The following is a 15,205-nucleotide window of genomic DNA, read 5'->3' on the forward strand; positions in this document are numbered from 1 at the left end:
TCCCAATGAGGAACACATTGTGCACACGGCCCGATTCTCTCTCTCTCCCAATGAGGAACACATTGTGCACACGGCCCGATTCTCTCTCTCTCCCAATGAGGAACACATTGTGTACACAGCCCGATTCTCTCTCTCTCCCAATGAGGAACACATTGTGCACACGGCCCGATTCTCTCTCCCAATGAGCAGCACATTGTGCACACGGCCCGATTCTCTCTCTCTCTCCCAATGAGGAACACATTGTGCACACGGCCCGATTCTCTCTCTCTCTCCCAATGAGGAACACATTGTGCACACGGCCCAATTCTCTCTCTCTCTCCCAATGAGGAACACATTGTGCACACGGCTCGATTCTCTCTCCCAATGAGGAACACATTGTGCACACGGCCCGATTCTCTCTCCCAATGAGGAACACATTGTGCACACGGCTCGATTCTCTCTCTCTCCCAATGAGGAACACATTGTGCACACGGCCCGATTCTCTCTCCCAATGAGGAACACATTGTGCACACGGCCCGATTCTCTCTCCCAATGAGGAACACATTGTGCACACGGCCCGATTCTCTCTCCCAATGAGGAACACATTGTGCACACGGCCCGATTCTCTCTCCCAATGAGGAACACATTGTGCACACGGCTCGATTCTCCCTCTCTCCCAATTAGGAACACATTGTGCACACGGCCCGATTCTCTCTCCCACCCAATGAGGAACACATTGTGCACACGGCCCGATTCTCTCTCCCAATGAGGAACACATTGTGCACACGGCCCGATTCTCTCTCTCTCCCAATGAGGAACACATTGTGCACACGGCTCGATTCTCCCTCTCTCCCAATGAGGAACACATTGTGCACACGGCCCGATTCTCTCTCTCTCCCAATGAGGAACACATTGTGCACACGGCCCGATTCTCTCTCTCTCCCAATGAGGAACACATTGTGCACACGGCCCGATTCTCTCTCTCTCCCAATGACGAACACATTGTGCACACGGCCCGATTCTCTCTCCCACCCAATGAGGAACACATTGTGCACACGGCCCGATTCTCTCTCTCTCCCAATGAGGAACACATTGTGCACACAGTCCGATTCTCTCTCCCAATGAGGAACACATTGTGCACACGGCCCGATTCTCTCTCCCAATGAGGAACACATTGTGCACACGGCCCGATTCTCTCTCTCTCCCAATGAGGAACACATTGTGCACACGGCTCGATTCTCTCTCTCTCCCAATGAGGAACACATTGTGCACACGGCCCGATTCTCTCTCCCAATGAGGAACACATTGTGCACACGGCCCGATTCTCTCTCTCTCCCAATGACGAACACATTGTGCACACGGCTCGATTCTCTCTCTCTCCCAATGAGGAACACATTGTGCACACGGCCCGATTCTCTCTCTCTCCCAATGAGGAACACAGTGTGCACACGGCCCGATTCTCTCTCCCACCCAATGAGGAACACATTGTGCACACGGCCCGATTCTCTCTCTCTCTCCCACCCAATGACGAACACATTGTGCACACGGCCCGATTCTCTCTCTCTCTCCCACCCAATGAGGACCACATTGTGCACACAGACCGATTCTCTCTCTCCCACCTAATGAGCAGCACATTAACTGGTGCTTTCAGCAGTGCCTTGTTAGACCAGAGCCCCTCTCTTTGCTTCAATGGACCTACCCGATCCAACACAGTGATACAAGAGGAGATGGGAAGTTTCCCAATGTCCGTATGGACATTTATCCCTCAATTTAATGCTCTGGTGTGAATCTGGCAGCAGAAATCGGGTCCACAGAACCTGTTTGATTTACATTTCAATGAGCCAAAAAAACAGTTTTATGCCAGACTGGCAAGATTTTTCCCACAATGTTTGAGCTGTGGGTGTCGCTGGTAAGGCCCCATTAATTACCCACTCTAATTGGTCTGAGAAGGTGCTGGTGGATCATCCTCTAGAACCGTTGCTGTAGGTGTTTGAGATAATCGAGTGGCTTACAGGGGCACTTCAGAGAGCAGCTAACACAACAGTGAAACACATTGGTGAGAATCTGAATTTATATAGGCCAAACTTGGGAAGGACGACAGGTTTTATATCACGAAACTCGGGCAGATTAATGGTCACAAATATTACTGTTTTCTTTAAACGCTGATTTCTTTAAAACTGGATTAAAATTCTCAAACTGCTATCTGAACTTGTGTTCTCGGGATAATTAGCCTGTCTCTGGATTATTGTCCCGCAACATAACCACTACACTACACTAACCTGCTCGATGGAATCTACTCCATCAAATGGCCCTTTAGCTCATTGCAATGTGTGGGCTAGGAATGCTAATTGGCAGTGAGGTTTCTTTCCATTTTAGCAGTGACTCCACCTCAGAGATATGTGAATTTTGTGATCAAATGCAAGTGCTTTTCTTTCTCCAATTACCTGTTCCTTCCTTTCAATGAATAGTGATTAACTTGACATTTCTGATTGGTGATATTTACATTGAACCACAGTCTGGTCCCTCGGCCCCTCGCTCTGTCAGTGAGTGTCCCAGGTGATATCCCACACTGGGCCATTACCCTTGTGTGTGCGTGTTGTTCCAAATTGCTCATTGATTACAATGGATTGTGCGTTCATATCCTCTGATCTTTAACTTCTGATAAATACAGTGAAATGTCATTATTTATTATAGGAGAGCAGGACAGATTGCACATGGTATGGAATGTATATAAAACAGATAATATAATATACAGCAGATCCATCAGTATCTGGACAATAGTGTCATTGGAAAAGAGTTGCATCACAAGAAACTTTATCTGAAACATCTCCGCTTAAATGCTGCCAACGCTGCACTGTATTTAGCCCACAGTCGGGGTGGAGGCCCAGAGTGGTTGGGATTGTGGGGCCCTACATAGGTCCTGTCCATTTACTGCAGTGTAGCTTCAACTGGCTGATTGAGCTTTCACAGCTTGTTAATCTTTGAGGGGGCAGGGGAATCTCCCATTTCACCTTTATTTGGCATTCCCCTCTCCCCATGTGTAGATAATTCACCGTCAGTGCGCAAATCACAGGAACATCATTGGAACTTCCAGCAACGGTCGTCTCATTATATTGGCAAGACAGAAAAAGATTGATAATATGATCCTATTCCACAGGTGCACCATCCTCAGGAACCACCCAATAGGATACACTCCCTGCCTCACTATCCATCCCAGCTGAACAGAGCCTGTGCCCATCCTGAACCCACACAGGTTACACTTCCCAGCAGGGTCACTGGGCACTGAGCGGGAACCCTGGGTAATGTTACCCCCAAACCCAGGAACACTGGGTGCAATAGTCAGTGTCTCCCTGCAGCCCAGACTGAGTCCCACCCTGGGCCCTTCCTGTCTGTGCATTTCCCCAGTGCCCCACTGGGGAACATTCGGCCCCGGATATCCTGCAGAAGCAGAGCTGGGGGGGGGGGGCGGCGGGGGGCGTGAGTCACCTGACCCTGGGGCGGCCCTCTGACGTCACAATGGGAGATGATGCGTGCTCAGCTCGAGCGGGAAACCCTGAAAGGACTGTTAGGATTTAAACCCAGAGCATGGGTGGTTAAAGGGGAGGGGCAGGAAATCGGCCCAAATGGTCAGATAATGAGAGCAATGATGGTCATACAGTGAAATGTTCATATAATGAGAGCAGTGATGGTCATACAGTGAAATGTTCACACAATGGGAGCAGTGATGGTCATACAGTGAAATGTTCATATAATGAGAGCAGTGATGGTCATACAGTGAAATGTTCACACAATGGGAGCAGTGATCGTCATATAGTGAAATGGTCACACAATGGGAGCAGTGATCGTCATAGTGAAATGTTCATATAATGAGAGCAGTGATGGTCATACAGTGAAATGTTCACACAATGGGAGCAGTGATCGTCATAGTGAAATGTTCATATAATGAGAGCAGTGATGGTCATACAGTGAAATGTTCATATAATAAGAGCAGTGATGGTCATACAGTGAAATGTTCATATAATGAGAGCAGTGATGGTCATACAGTGAAATGGTCACACAATGGGAGCAGTGATGGTCATACAGTGAAATGTTCATATAATGAGAGCAGTGATGGTCATACAGTGTGATGTGTTCACACAATGGGAGCAGTGATGGTCATATAGTGAAATGTTCATATAATGAGAGCAGTGATGGTCATACAGTGAAATGTTCACACAATGGGAGCAGTGATCGTCATACAGTGAAATGTTCATATAATGAGAGCAGTGATGGTCATACAGTGATGTGTTCACACAATGGGAGCAGTGATCGTCATACAGTGAAATGGTCACACAATGAGAGCAGTGATGGTCATACAGTGAAATGTTCATATAATGAGAGCAGTGATGGTCATACAGTGAAATGTTCACACAATGGGAGCAGTGATCGTCATACAGTGAAATGTTCATATAATGAGAGCAGTGATGGTCATACAGTGAAATGTTCATATAATGAGAGCAGTGATGGTCATATAGTGAAATGGTCACACAATGAGAGCAGTGATGGTCATACAGTGAAATATTCATATAAGAGCAGTGATGGTCATACAGTGTGATGTTCATACAATGAAATGGTCACACAATGGGAGCAGTGATGGTCATACAGTGAAATGTTCATATAATGAGAGCAGTGATGGTCATACAGTGTGATGGTCATACAATGAAATGGTCACACAATGGGAGCAGTGATGGTCATACAGTGAAATGTTCATATAATGAGAGCAGTGATGGTCATACAATGAAATGGTCACACAATAGGAGCAGTGATGGTCATACAGTGAAATGTTCATATAATGAGAGCAGTGATGGTCATACAGTGTGATGGTCATACAGTGAAATGGTCACACAATGAGAGCAGTGATGGTCATACAGTGAAATATTCATATAATGAGAGCAGTGATGGTCATACAGTGTGATGGTCATATAATAAGAGCAGTGATGGTCATACAGTGTGATGGTCATACAATGAAATGGTCACACAATAGGAGCAGTGATGATCATACAGTGAAATATTCATATAATGAGAGCAGTGATGGTCATACAGTGTGATGGTCATATAATAAGAGCTGTGATGGTCATACAGTGTGATGGTCATACAATGAAATGGTCACACAATAGGAGCAGTGATGGTCACACAGTGAAATGTTCATATAATGAGAGCAGTGATGGTCATACAGTGAAATGTTCACACAATGAGAGCAGTGATGGTCATACAGTGAAATGTTCATATAATGAGAGCAGTGATGGTCATACAGTGTGATGGTCATACAGTGAAATGGTCACACAATGGGAGCAGTGATGGTCATACAGTGATGTGTTCACACATTCACACTCAGTCTGGGGCTGTATCCCCGCACACAGTGAGGTCAATACATTGAAATGTTCACATCCACTCTCAGTCTGGGTCTGTATCCCCGCAACGACGTCAGCTGATCCTCTCCATCTGAACTGAACTTATTTGCCCCCAGCCTGAAACAGATTAAAGATTAAACATAGAAACATAGAAACATAGAAAATAGGTGCAGGAGTAGGCCACTCGGCCCTTCGAGCCTGCACCACCATTCAATAAGATCATGGCTGATCATTCCCTCAGTACCCCTTTCCTGCTTTCTCTCCATACCCCTTGATCCCCTTAGCCATAAGGGCCATATCTAACTCCCTCTTGAATATATCCAATGAACTGGCCTCAACAACTCTCTGTGGCAGGGAATTCCATCAGTTAACAACTCTGAGTGAAGAAGTGTCTCCTCATCTCAGTCCTAAATGGCCTACCCCTTATCCTAAGACTATGTCCCCTGGTTCTGGACTTCCCCAACATCGGGAACATTCTTCCTGCATCTAACCTGTCCAGTCCCGTCAGAATCTTATACATTTCTATGAGATCCCCTCTCATCCATCTAAACGCCAGTGTACAAAGACCAGTTGATCCAGTCTCTCTTCCTATGACAGTCCAGCCATTCCTGGAATCAGTCTGGTGAACCTTTGCTGCACTCCCTCAATAGCAAGAACGTCCTTCCTCAGATTAGGAGACCAAAACTGAACACAATATTTCAGGTGAGGCCTCACCAAGGCCCTGTACAACTGCAGTAAGACTTCTCTGCTCCTATACTCAAATCCCCTAGCTTTAAAGGCCAACATACCCATTTGCCTTCTTCACCGCCTGCTGTACCTTTCAGTGACTGAGGAACCATGACACCCAGGTCTCGTCGCACCTCCCCTTTTCCTAATCTGCCGCCAACCAGATAATATTCTGCCTTCGTGTTTTTGCCCCCAAAGTGGATAACCTCGCATTTATCCACATTATACTGCATCTGCCATGCATTTGCCCACTCACCAAACCTGTCCAAGTCACCCTGCAGCCTCTTAGCATCCTCCTCACAGCTCACACCGCCACCCAGTTGTCATGGAGATATTACATTCAATTCCTTCATCTAAATCATTGATGTATATTGTAAATAGCTGGGGTCCCAGCACTGAGCCCTGCGGCATTCCACTAGTCACTGCCTGCCATTCTGAAAAGGACCCGTTTATCCCGACGCTCTGCTTCCTGTCTGCCAACCAGTTCTCTATCCACATCAGTACATTACCCCCAATACCATGCGCTTTGATTTTGCACACAAATCTCTTGTGCGGGACTTTGTCAATCCAAATACACAACATCCACTGGTTCCCCCTTCTCCACTCTGCCAGTTAAATCCTCAAAAAATTCCAGCAGATTCGTCAAGCATGATTTCCATTTCATAAATCCATGCTGACTTGGTCCGATCCTGTCACTGCTTTCCAAATGTGCTGCTATTTCATGATTGATTCCAACATATTCCCCACTACTGATGTTAGGCTAACCGATCCATAATTACCCGCTTTCTCTCTCCCTCCCTTTTTAAAAAGTGGTGTTACATTAGCTACCCCCCAGTCCATAGGAACTGATCCAGAGTCGATAGACTGTTGGAAAATGATCACCAATGCATCCATTATTTCTCGGGTCACTTCCTTAAGTACTCTGGAATTCAGACTATCGGGCCCCGGGGATTTATCGGCCTTCAATCCCATCAATTTCCCTAACACAATTTCTCACCTAATAAGAATATCCTTCAGTTCCTCCTTCTCACTCGACCTACTGTCCCCTAGTACATTTGGAAGGTTATTTGAGTCTTCCTTCGTGAAGACAGAACCAAAGTATTTGTTCAATTGGTCTGCCATTTCTTTGTTCCCCATTATAAATTCACTTGAATCTGACTGCAAGGGACCTACGTTTGTCTTCACTAATCTTTTTCTCTTCACATATTTATAGAAGTTTTTGCAGTCAATTTTTATGTTCCCTGCAAGCTTCCTCTCGTATTCTATTTTCCCCTCTTAATTAAACCCTTAGTCTTCCTCTGTTGAATTCTAAATTTCTCCCAGTCCTCAGGTTTGTTGCTTTTTCTAGCCAAATTATATGCCCCTTCCTTGGCTTTAACACTATCCTTAATTTCCCTTGTTAGCCACGGTTGAGCCACCTTCCCCGTTTTATTTTTACTCCAGAGAGGGATGTACAATTGCTGAAGTTCATCCATGTGATCTTTAAATGTTTGCCATTGCCTATCCACCATCAACCCTTTAAGTATCATTTGCCAGTCTATTCTAGCCAATTCACGCCTCATAATGTCGAAGTTATCTTTCCTTAAATTCAGTACCATAGTTTCCGAATTAACTGTGTCACTCTCCATCTTAATGAAGAATTCTACCATATTATAGTCACTTTTCCCCAAGCGGCCTTGCACAACAAGATTGCTAATTAGTCCCTTTTCATTACACATCACCCAGTCTAGGATGGCCAGCTCTCTAGTTGGTTCCTCGACATATTGGTCTATAAAACCATCCCTAATACACTCCAGGAAATCCTCCTCCACCGCATTGCTACAGGGAATAAACAGGAAATAAACAGTTTGAACAACAGTGTAAATAACAGGGAGACTGGGGTTAATATTTCAATAATTACAGACACATAATACTCATAAAAGTGACTGAATCCCATTTATATTTTATATACTACATTAAATATTAACACAAACACTCACTCGATCCACTCCAGACTCCTGCAGGTCTGTATGAGGCGTTGAAAAGCAGGGACGGACCGGTCTGTGAAGGAGCTTGATCCCAGATTCAGAAACGTCAGTGAGGGGATTGTACAGAGAACGGAGGCAAGATCCTCGGCACAAGAATCTGTGAGATTTACAGCCCACAGCCTGGGGACCAGAGAGAGAAATAACAGGAATCAGAGTAAATCCCCAGTGTTTATCAATAACACTATTACTGATACTAATAATAATGTGCAGTGTTTATTAATAACACTATTACTGATACTAATAATGATGTGCAGTGTTTATTAATAACACTATTACTGATACTAATAATGATGTGCAGTGTTTATTAATAACACTATTACTGCTATTAATAAACACTGTACATTATTAGTAACACTATTACTGATATTACTGATACTAATAACAATGTGTTTATTAATAACACTATTACTAATATTAATAAGCACTGTACATTCTTATTAGTAACACTTATTGATATTACTGATACTAATAACAATGTTTATTAATAACACTATTACTGATACTAATAATAATGTTCAGTGTTTATTAATAATGCTATTACTGATATTACTGATACTAATAGTGTTTATTAATAACACTATTACTGATACTAATAATAATGTGGTGTTTATTAATAACACTTACTGATATTACTGATACTAATAATGTTCAGTGTTTATTAGTATCAGTAATAGTATTAATAAAATGTATTATTAGTATCAGTAATAGTGTTTATTAGTAACACCGTTACTGATATTACTGATACTAATAATGTTATTATCAGTAATAGTGTTATTAATAAATACATTAGTATCAGTAATTGTTATTAACAATGTACAGTGTTAAGATCAGTAATAGTGTTATTAATGTATGATGTACTATGATGTAATTGGGATTACAGAGACATGGCTCCAGAGTGACCAAGGCTGGGAACTCAACGTGCACGGGTATTCAATATTCAGGAAGGATAGACAGGAAAGAAAATGAGGTGGGGTAGCGTTACTGGTTAAAGAGGAGGTTAACGCAATAGCAAGGAAGAACATTAGCTTGGATGATGTGGAATCTATATGGGTAGAGCTGTGAAACACCAAAGGCCAGAAAACGTTAGTGGGAGTTGTGTACAGACCACCAAACAATAGTAGGGAGGTTGGGGATGGCATCAAACAGGAAATTAGGGATGTGTGCAATAAAGGTACAGCAGTTATCATGGTGACTTCAATCTACATATAGATTGGGCTAACCAAACTGGTAGCAATACTGTGGAGGAGGATTTCCTGGAGTGTACAAGGGATGGTTTTCTGGACCAATATGTCGAGGAACCAACTAGAGAGCAGGTCATCCCAGACTGGGTCTTGTGTAACGAGAGAGGATTAATGAGCAATCTGGTCATGCGAGGCCCCTTGGGGAAGAGTGACCATAATATGGTAGAATTCTTCATTAAGATGGTGAGTGACACAGTTAATTCAGAGACTGGGATCCTGAACTTAAAGAAAGGTAACTTCGACGGTATGAGGCATGAATTGGCTAGGATAGACTGGCGAATGATACATAAAGGGTTGACGGAGGATAGGTAATGGCAAATATTTAAAAATCACAAGGATGAACTACAACAATTGTACATTCCTGTCTGGCATAAAAATAAAAAAGGGAAGGTGGCTCAACCGTGGCTATCAAGGGAAATCAGGGATAGTATTAAAGCCAAGGAAGTGGCATACAAATTGGCCAGAAATAGCAGCGAACCCGGGGACTGGGAGAAATTTAGAACTCAGCAGAGGAGGACAAAGGGTTTGATTAGGGCACAGAAAAAGGAGTACGAGAAGAAGCTCGCAGGGAACATTAAGACGGATTGCAAAAGTTTCTATAGATATGTAAAGAGAAAAAGGTTAGTAAAGACAAATGTAGGTCCCCTGCAGTCAGAATCAGGGGAAGTCATAACGGGGAACAAAGAAATGGCAGACCAATTGAACAAGTACTTTGGTTCGGTATTCACGAAGGAGGACACAAATAACCTTCCGGATATAAAAGGGGTCAGAGGTTCTAGTAAGGAGGAGGAACTGAGGGAAATCCTTATTAGTCGGGAAATTGTATTGGGGAAATTGATGGGATTGAAGGCCGATAAATCCCCAGGGCCTGATGGACTGCATCCCAGAGTACTTAAGGAGGTGGCCTTGGAAATAGCGGATGCATTGACAGTCATTTTCCAACATTCCACAGACTCTGGATCAGTTCCTATCGAGTGGAGGGTAGCCAATGTAACCCCACTTTTTAAAAAAAAGGAGGGAGAGAGAAAACAGGGAATTATAGACCGGTCAGCCTGACCTCAGTAGTGGGTAAAATGATGGAATCAATTATTAAGGATGTCATTGCAGCGCATTTGGAAAGAGGTGACATGATAGGTCCAAGTCAGCATGGATTTGTGAAAGGGAAATCATGCTTGACAAATCTTCTGGAATTTTTTGAGGATCTTTCCAGTAGAGTGGACAGGGGAGAACCAGTTGATGTGGTATATTTGGACTTTCAGAATGCTTTCGACAAGGTCCCACACAAGAGATTAATGTGCAAAGTTAAAGCACATGGGATTGGGGGTAGTGTGCTGACATGGATTGAGAACTGGTTGTCAGACAGGAAGCAAAGAGTTGGAGTAAATGGGTACTTTGCAGAATGGCAGGCAGTGACTAGTGGGGTACCGCAAGGTTCTGTGCTGGGGCCCCAGCTGTTTACACTGTACATTAAAGATTTAGATGAGGGGATTAAATGTAGTATCTGCAAATTTGCGGATGACACTAAGTTAGGTGGCAGTGTGAGCTGCGAGGAGAATGCTATGAGGCTGCAGAGTGACTTGGATAGGTTAGGTGAGTGGGCAAATGCATGGCATATGAAGTATAATGTGGATAAATGTGAGGTTATCCACTTTGGTGGTAAAAACAGAGAGACAGACTATTATCTGAATGGTGACAGATTAGGAAAAGGGGAGGCACAACGAGACTTGGGTGTCATGGTACATCAGTCATTGAAGGTTGGCATGCAGGTACAGCAGGCGGTTAAGAAAGCAAATGGCACGTTGGCCTTCATAGCGAGGGGATTTGAGTACAGGGGCAGGGAGGTGTTGCTACAGTTGTACAGGGCCTTGGTGAGGCTGCACCTGGAGTATTGTGTACAGTTTTGGTCTCCTAACTTGAGGAAGGACATTCTTGCTATTGAGGGAGTGCAGCGAAGGTTCACCAGACTGATTCCCGGGATGGCGGGACTGACCTATCAAGAAAGACTGGATCAACTGGGCTTGTATTCACTGGAGTTCAGAAGAATGAGAGGGGACCTCATAGAAACGTTTAAAATTCTGATGGGTTCAGACAGGTTAGATGCAGGAAGAATGTTCCCAATGTTGGGGAAGTCCAGAACCAGGGGTCACAGTCTAAGGATAAGGGGTAAGCCATTTAGGACTGAGATGAGGAGAAACTTCTTCACCCAGAGAGTGGTGAACCTGTGGAATTCTCTACCACAGAAAGTTGTTGAGGCCAATTCACTAAATATATTCAAAAAGGAGTTAGATGTAGGGGGATCAAGGGGTATGGCGAGAAAGCAGGAATGGGGTACTGAAGTTGCATGTTCAGCCATGAACTCATTGAATGGCGGTGCAGGCTAGAAGGGCCGAATGGCCTACTCCTGCACCTATTTTCTATGTGTCTATGTTTCTATCTGAATGGTGACAGATTAGTAAAAGGGGAGGTGCAACGAGACCTGGGTGTCATGGTATATCAGTCACTGAAGGTAGGCGTACAGGTACAGCAGGCAGTAAAGAAAACAAATGGCATGCTGGCCTTCATAGCGAGAGGATTTGAGTGTAGGAGCAGGGAGGCCTTGCTGCAGTTCTACAGGGCCTTGCTGAGACCACACCTTGAGTATTATGTGCAGTTTTGGTCTCCTAATCTGAGGAAGGACGTGCTTGCTATTGAGGGAGTGCAGTAAAGGTTCACCAGACTAATTCCCGGGATGGCAGGATTGACATATGAGGAAAGATTGGATCGGCTAGGCTTATACTCACTGGAATTTTGAAGAATGAGAGAGGATCTCATAGAAACTTATAAAATTCTGACGGGATTGGACAGGTTAGATGCAGGAAGAATGTTCCCAATGTTGGGGAAGTCCAGAACCAGGTGACATAGCCTAAGGATAAGGGGTAAGCCATTTAGCACTGAGATGAGGAGGAACTTCTTCACCCAGAGAGTGGTGAACCTGTGGAATTCTCTACCACAGAAAGTTGTGGACTCCAATTCGTTCGATATATTCAAAAGGGAGTTAGATGTGGCCCTTTCGGCTAAACGATTAGAGGGTATGGAGAGAAGGCAGCAATTAGATACTGAAGTTGCATGATCAGCCATGATCATATTGAATGGCGGTGCGGGCTTGAGGGGCCGAATGGCCTACTCCTGCACCTATTTTCTATGTTTCTATGTTTCTATATTACTGCTAATAATGTACAGCGTTTATTAATAGCACTATTACTGATACTAATAATGTTCAGTGTCAGACATCCAATGATTATAAACACAATCTCACTCAGTCTGGTACTTACCGCAGATCCTGTATTTTACAGCCGGGGTGCCTCAGAGCCACAGACAGCAGTTTCACTCCTGAATCTCCCAGTTTATTGAGGCTCAGGTCCAGACCCGTCAGTGAGCGGTTTGTACAGAGAGCGGAGGCGAGATCCTCGACACAAGAATCTGTGAGACCGACAGCACGCAGCCTGGGGATCAGAGAGAGAAATAACAGGAATCAGAGTAAATCCCCAGTGTTTATTAATAACACTATTACTGATACTAATAATGTACAGTGTTTATTAACACTATTACTGATACTAATACTATACAATGTTTATTAATAACACGATTACTGATACTAATAATGTACAGTGTTTATTAACACTATTACTGATACTAATAATGTACAGTGTTTATTAATAACACTATTACTGATACTAATAATGTACAGTGTTTATTAACGCTATTACTGATACTAATACTATACAATGTTTATTAATAACACGATTACTGATACTAATAATGTACAGTGTTTATTAACACTATTACTGATACTAATAATATACAATGTTTATTAATAACACTATTACTGATACTAATAATGTACAGTGTTTATTAACACTATTACTGATACTAATACTATACAATGTTTATTAATAACACTATTACTGATACTAATAATGTACAGTGTTTATTAAAAACACTATTACTGATACTAATACTATACAATATTTATTAATAACACTATTACTGATACTAATAATGTACAGTGTTTATTAATAACACTATTACTGATACTAATACTATACAATGTTTATTAATAACTCTATTACTGATACTAATACTAATGTTCAGTGTCAGACGTCCAGTGATTATAAGCACAATCTACAATCTCACACAGTCTGGTACTTACCACAGTTTCTGTATTTTACAGTTGGGGTGCCTCAGAGCCACAGACAGCAGTTTCACTCCTGAATCTCCCAGTTTATTCCTGCTCAGTCTAACACAAACAGAGAGAGAGAGAGAAAAACAAACTGAACCAAATCCCGGATCGGATATATTTTCTCTCTCGGATATTACAGCAATCACTGAATGCACTTGAGGAAATTAACACCCCGGATTTGGGCCGCGATTTCCCCACCTGGACGGGTCCAGTACACCCAGGGTCAGTGGCGGGTCTCGATCTCCAGCCCACTCTGTGAAACTCTGCCCTGATTGGGCGTGTTAAACCCCGCCCAGCACGGTTCCCCACCAATTGGAGGAAGTGAGTCTGACAACGTCACAATGCCGCGTCATCAGCCAGTTTCCTTAAAGGGGCCATGTGCAAATTGGTTGGCATTGTCCTGTGAGTGTTCTGCAACAAACGGTGATGATCACAACACAGAGGTACATGACTGTGCCCATGCTCTCCCATCATCCCCTCCATATGGTTACAGAGGGAGTCACAGCACACAGGGAAGGGAGGCTGTCTTCCCTTCCCATGGGCGGCAGCAACCTACCCAGGACATCAACGCAGCCTGGTTGCACATTGCACAGGAGCGCACAGCAGGTATGTGGTCAGAAGGACCAGGCTGCAGTGGCTCAAATCTTTCAATGATCTCAGTAGATCACGAAACATCACTGCAAACCACATTGAACTTCATCCTGCTGTGTCACTCATCACATCCCCATCAATCTGCCTTCCCTACCCTACTCCTGCACATCCTTACTCACACCAACTGACCTTGTACCTCCACCCATCCCTCTCTCTCTCTCTAACTACATGATCACTTCCCCATCTCACTAGCCAGCCCTCACACTCACCATCATCCTTGGACAATCATACCAACTAGCGACAGACAATGTTTACCAGTTGTTTCTGTTCATGTGCTGTCAAACTTTGACATTTTTATTTTCAGAACTTTATGTACTTGTACAGATCTGTGTGCACCTTTGGAAGTGGTGTAGTGAGCTGCAGTGAATGGTGAGACATGAGGGTACCCCCCACAATGCTGATGAGTTTGAAAGGAATGGCTTGAGCATTGTAGGGATGCTTTATGTTGTTGGTGTTGTGTGGTGTCAACCTGGCACATCATGTGACAGCCAAGTTGTACAGCATCAAGTGAAGTAAATGTGGTCATGGTGATGCCATCCCTGCCCTCCCGGGCAGCAGTGTGGTTGGGTGCTGATGACCTGTGTTCTCGGCAACATCAAGTGATTGCAGAGAAGAGTTGGTGTGGTTGTTGGTGCTGCCAGGGCTGATCATGGTCAAATTCTGAGGACCAAGATGAGACAGTATAAACTGTAACCATTCTGATGTGATAGATGGCAGGTGAACTGGAGATGACAGAAGCGATCTGTCAATAGTAAGAGAGATTGTTACAATGAGGTGACACTAGTTAGAGAGAGTTTGCTCCAAAAAGCTCAATCTGTCTTCCAAATGCAGTCAGCAACTGCTTCTGAGCCTGGAAAGTGAGCAGTTGTGAGCTCAGAGCTTTTATAGCACACTTCCAGCTTTCAGGTAATGAGATGATTCCATGGCCATTCAAACCTTGCTTAACTGACGTGATCCCCAAGCAGTGTGGAC

General features: G+C 43.8%; 1 protein-coding gene across 1 annotated transcript in view; it reads right to left on the reverse strand.

Moving 5' to 3' along the window:
* Positions 1 to 15,205, reverse strand: part of LOC139228318 (NACHT, LRR and PYD domains-containing protein 3-like) — a 75,983-nt gene that overhangs the window by 20,439 nt on the left and 40,339 nt on the right. The window contains exons 6-7 of the mRNA XM_070859504.1: positions 13,553 to 13,639; positions 12,675 to 12,845 (exon numbers count right to left, since the gene is read on the reverse strand). Of these exons, the coding sequence (XP_070715605.1) occupies positions 12,675 to 12,845; positions 13,553 to 13,639 (258 nt within the window). The remainder of the gene's footprint in view (positions 1 to 12,674; positions 12,846 to 13,552; positions 13,640 to 15,205) is intronic.

This window comes from Pristiophorus japonicus, chromosome 2, assembly GCF_044704955.1.
Source record: "Pristiophorus japonicus isolate sPriJap1 chromosome 2, sPriJap1.hap1, whole genome shotgun sequence".
Classification (NCBI taxonomy): Eukaryota; Metazoa; Chordata; class Chondrichthyes; family Pristiophoridae; genus Pristiophorus; species Pristiophorus japonicus.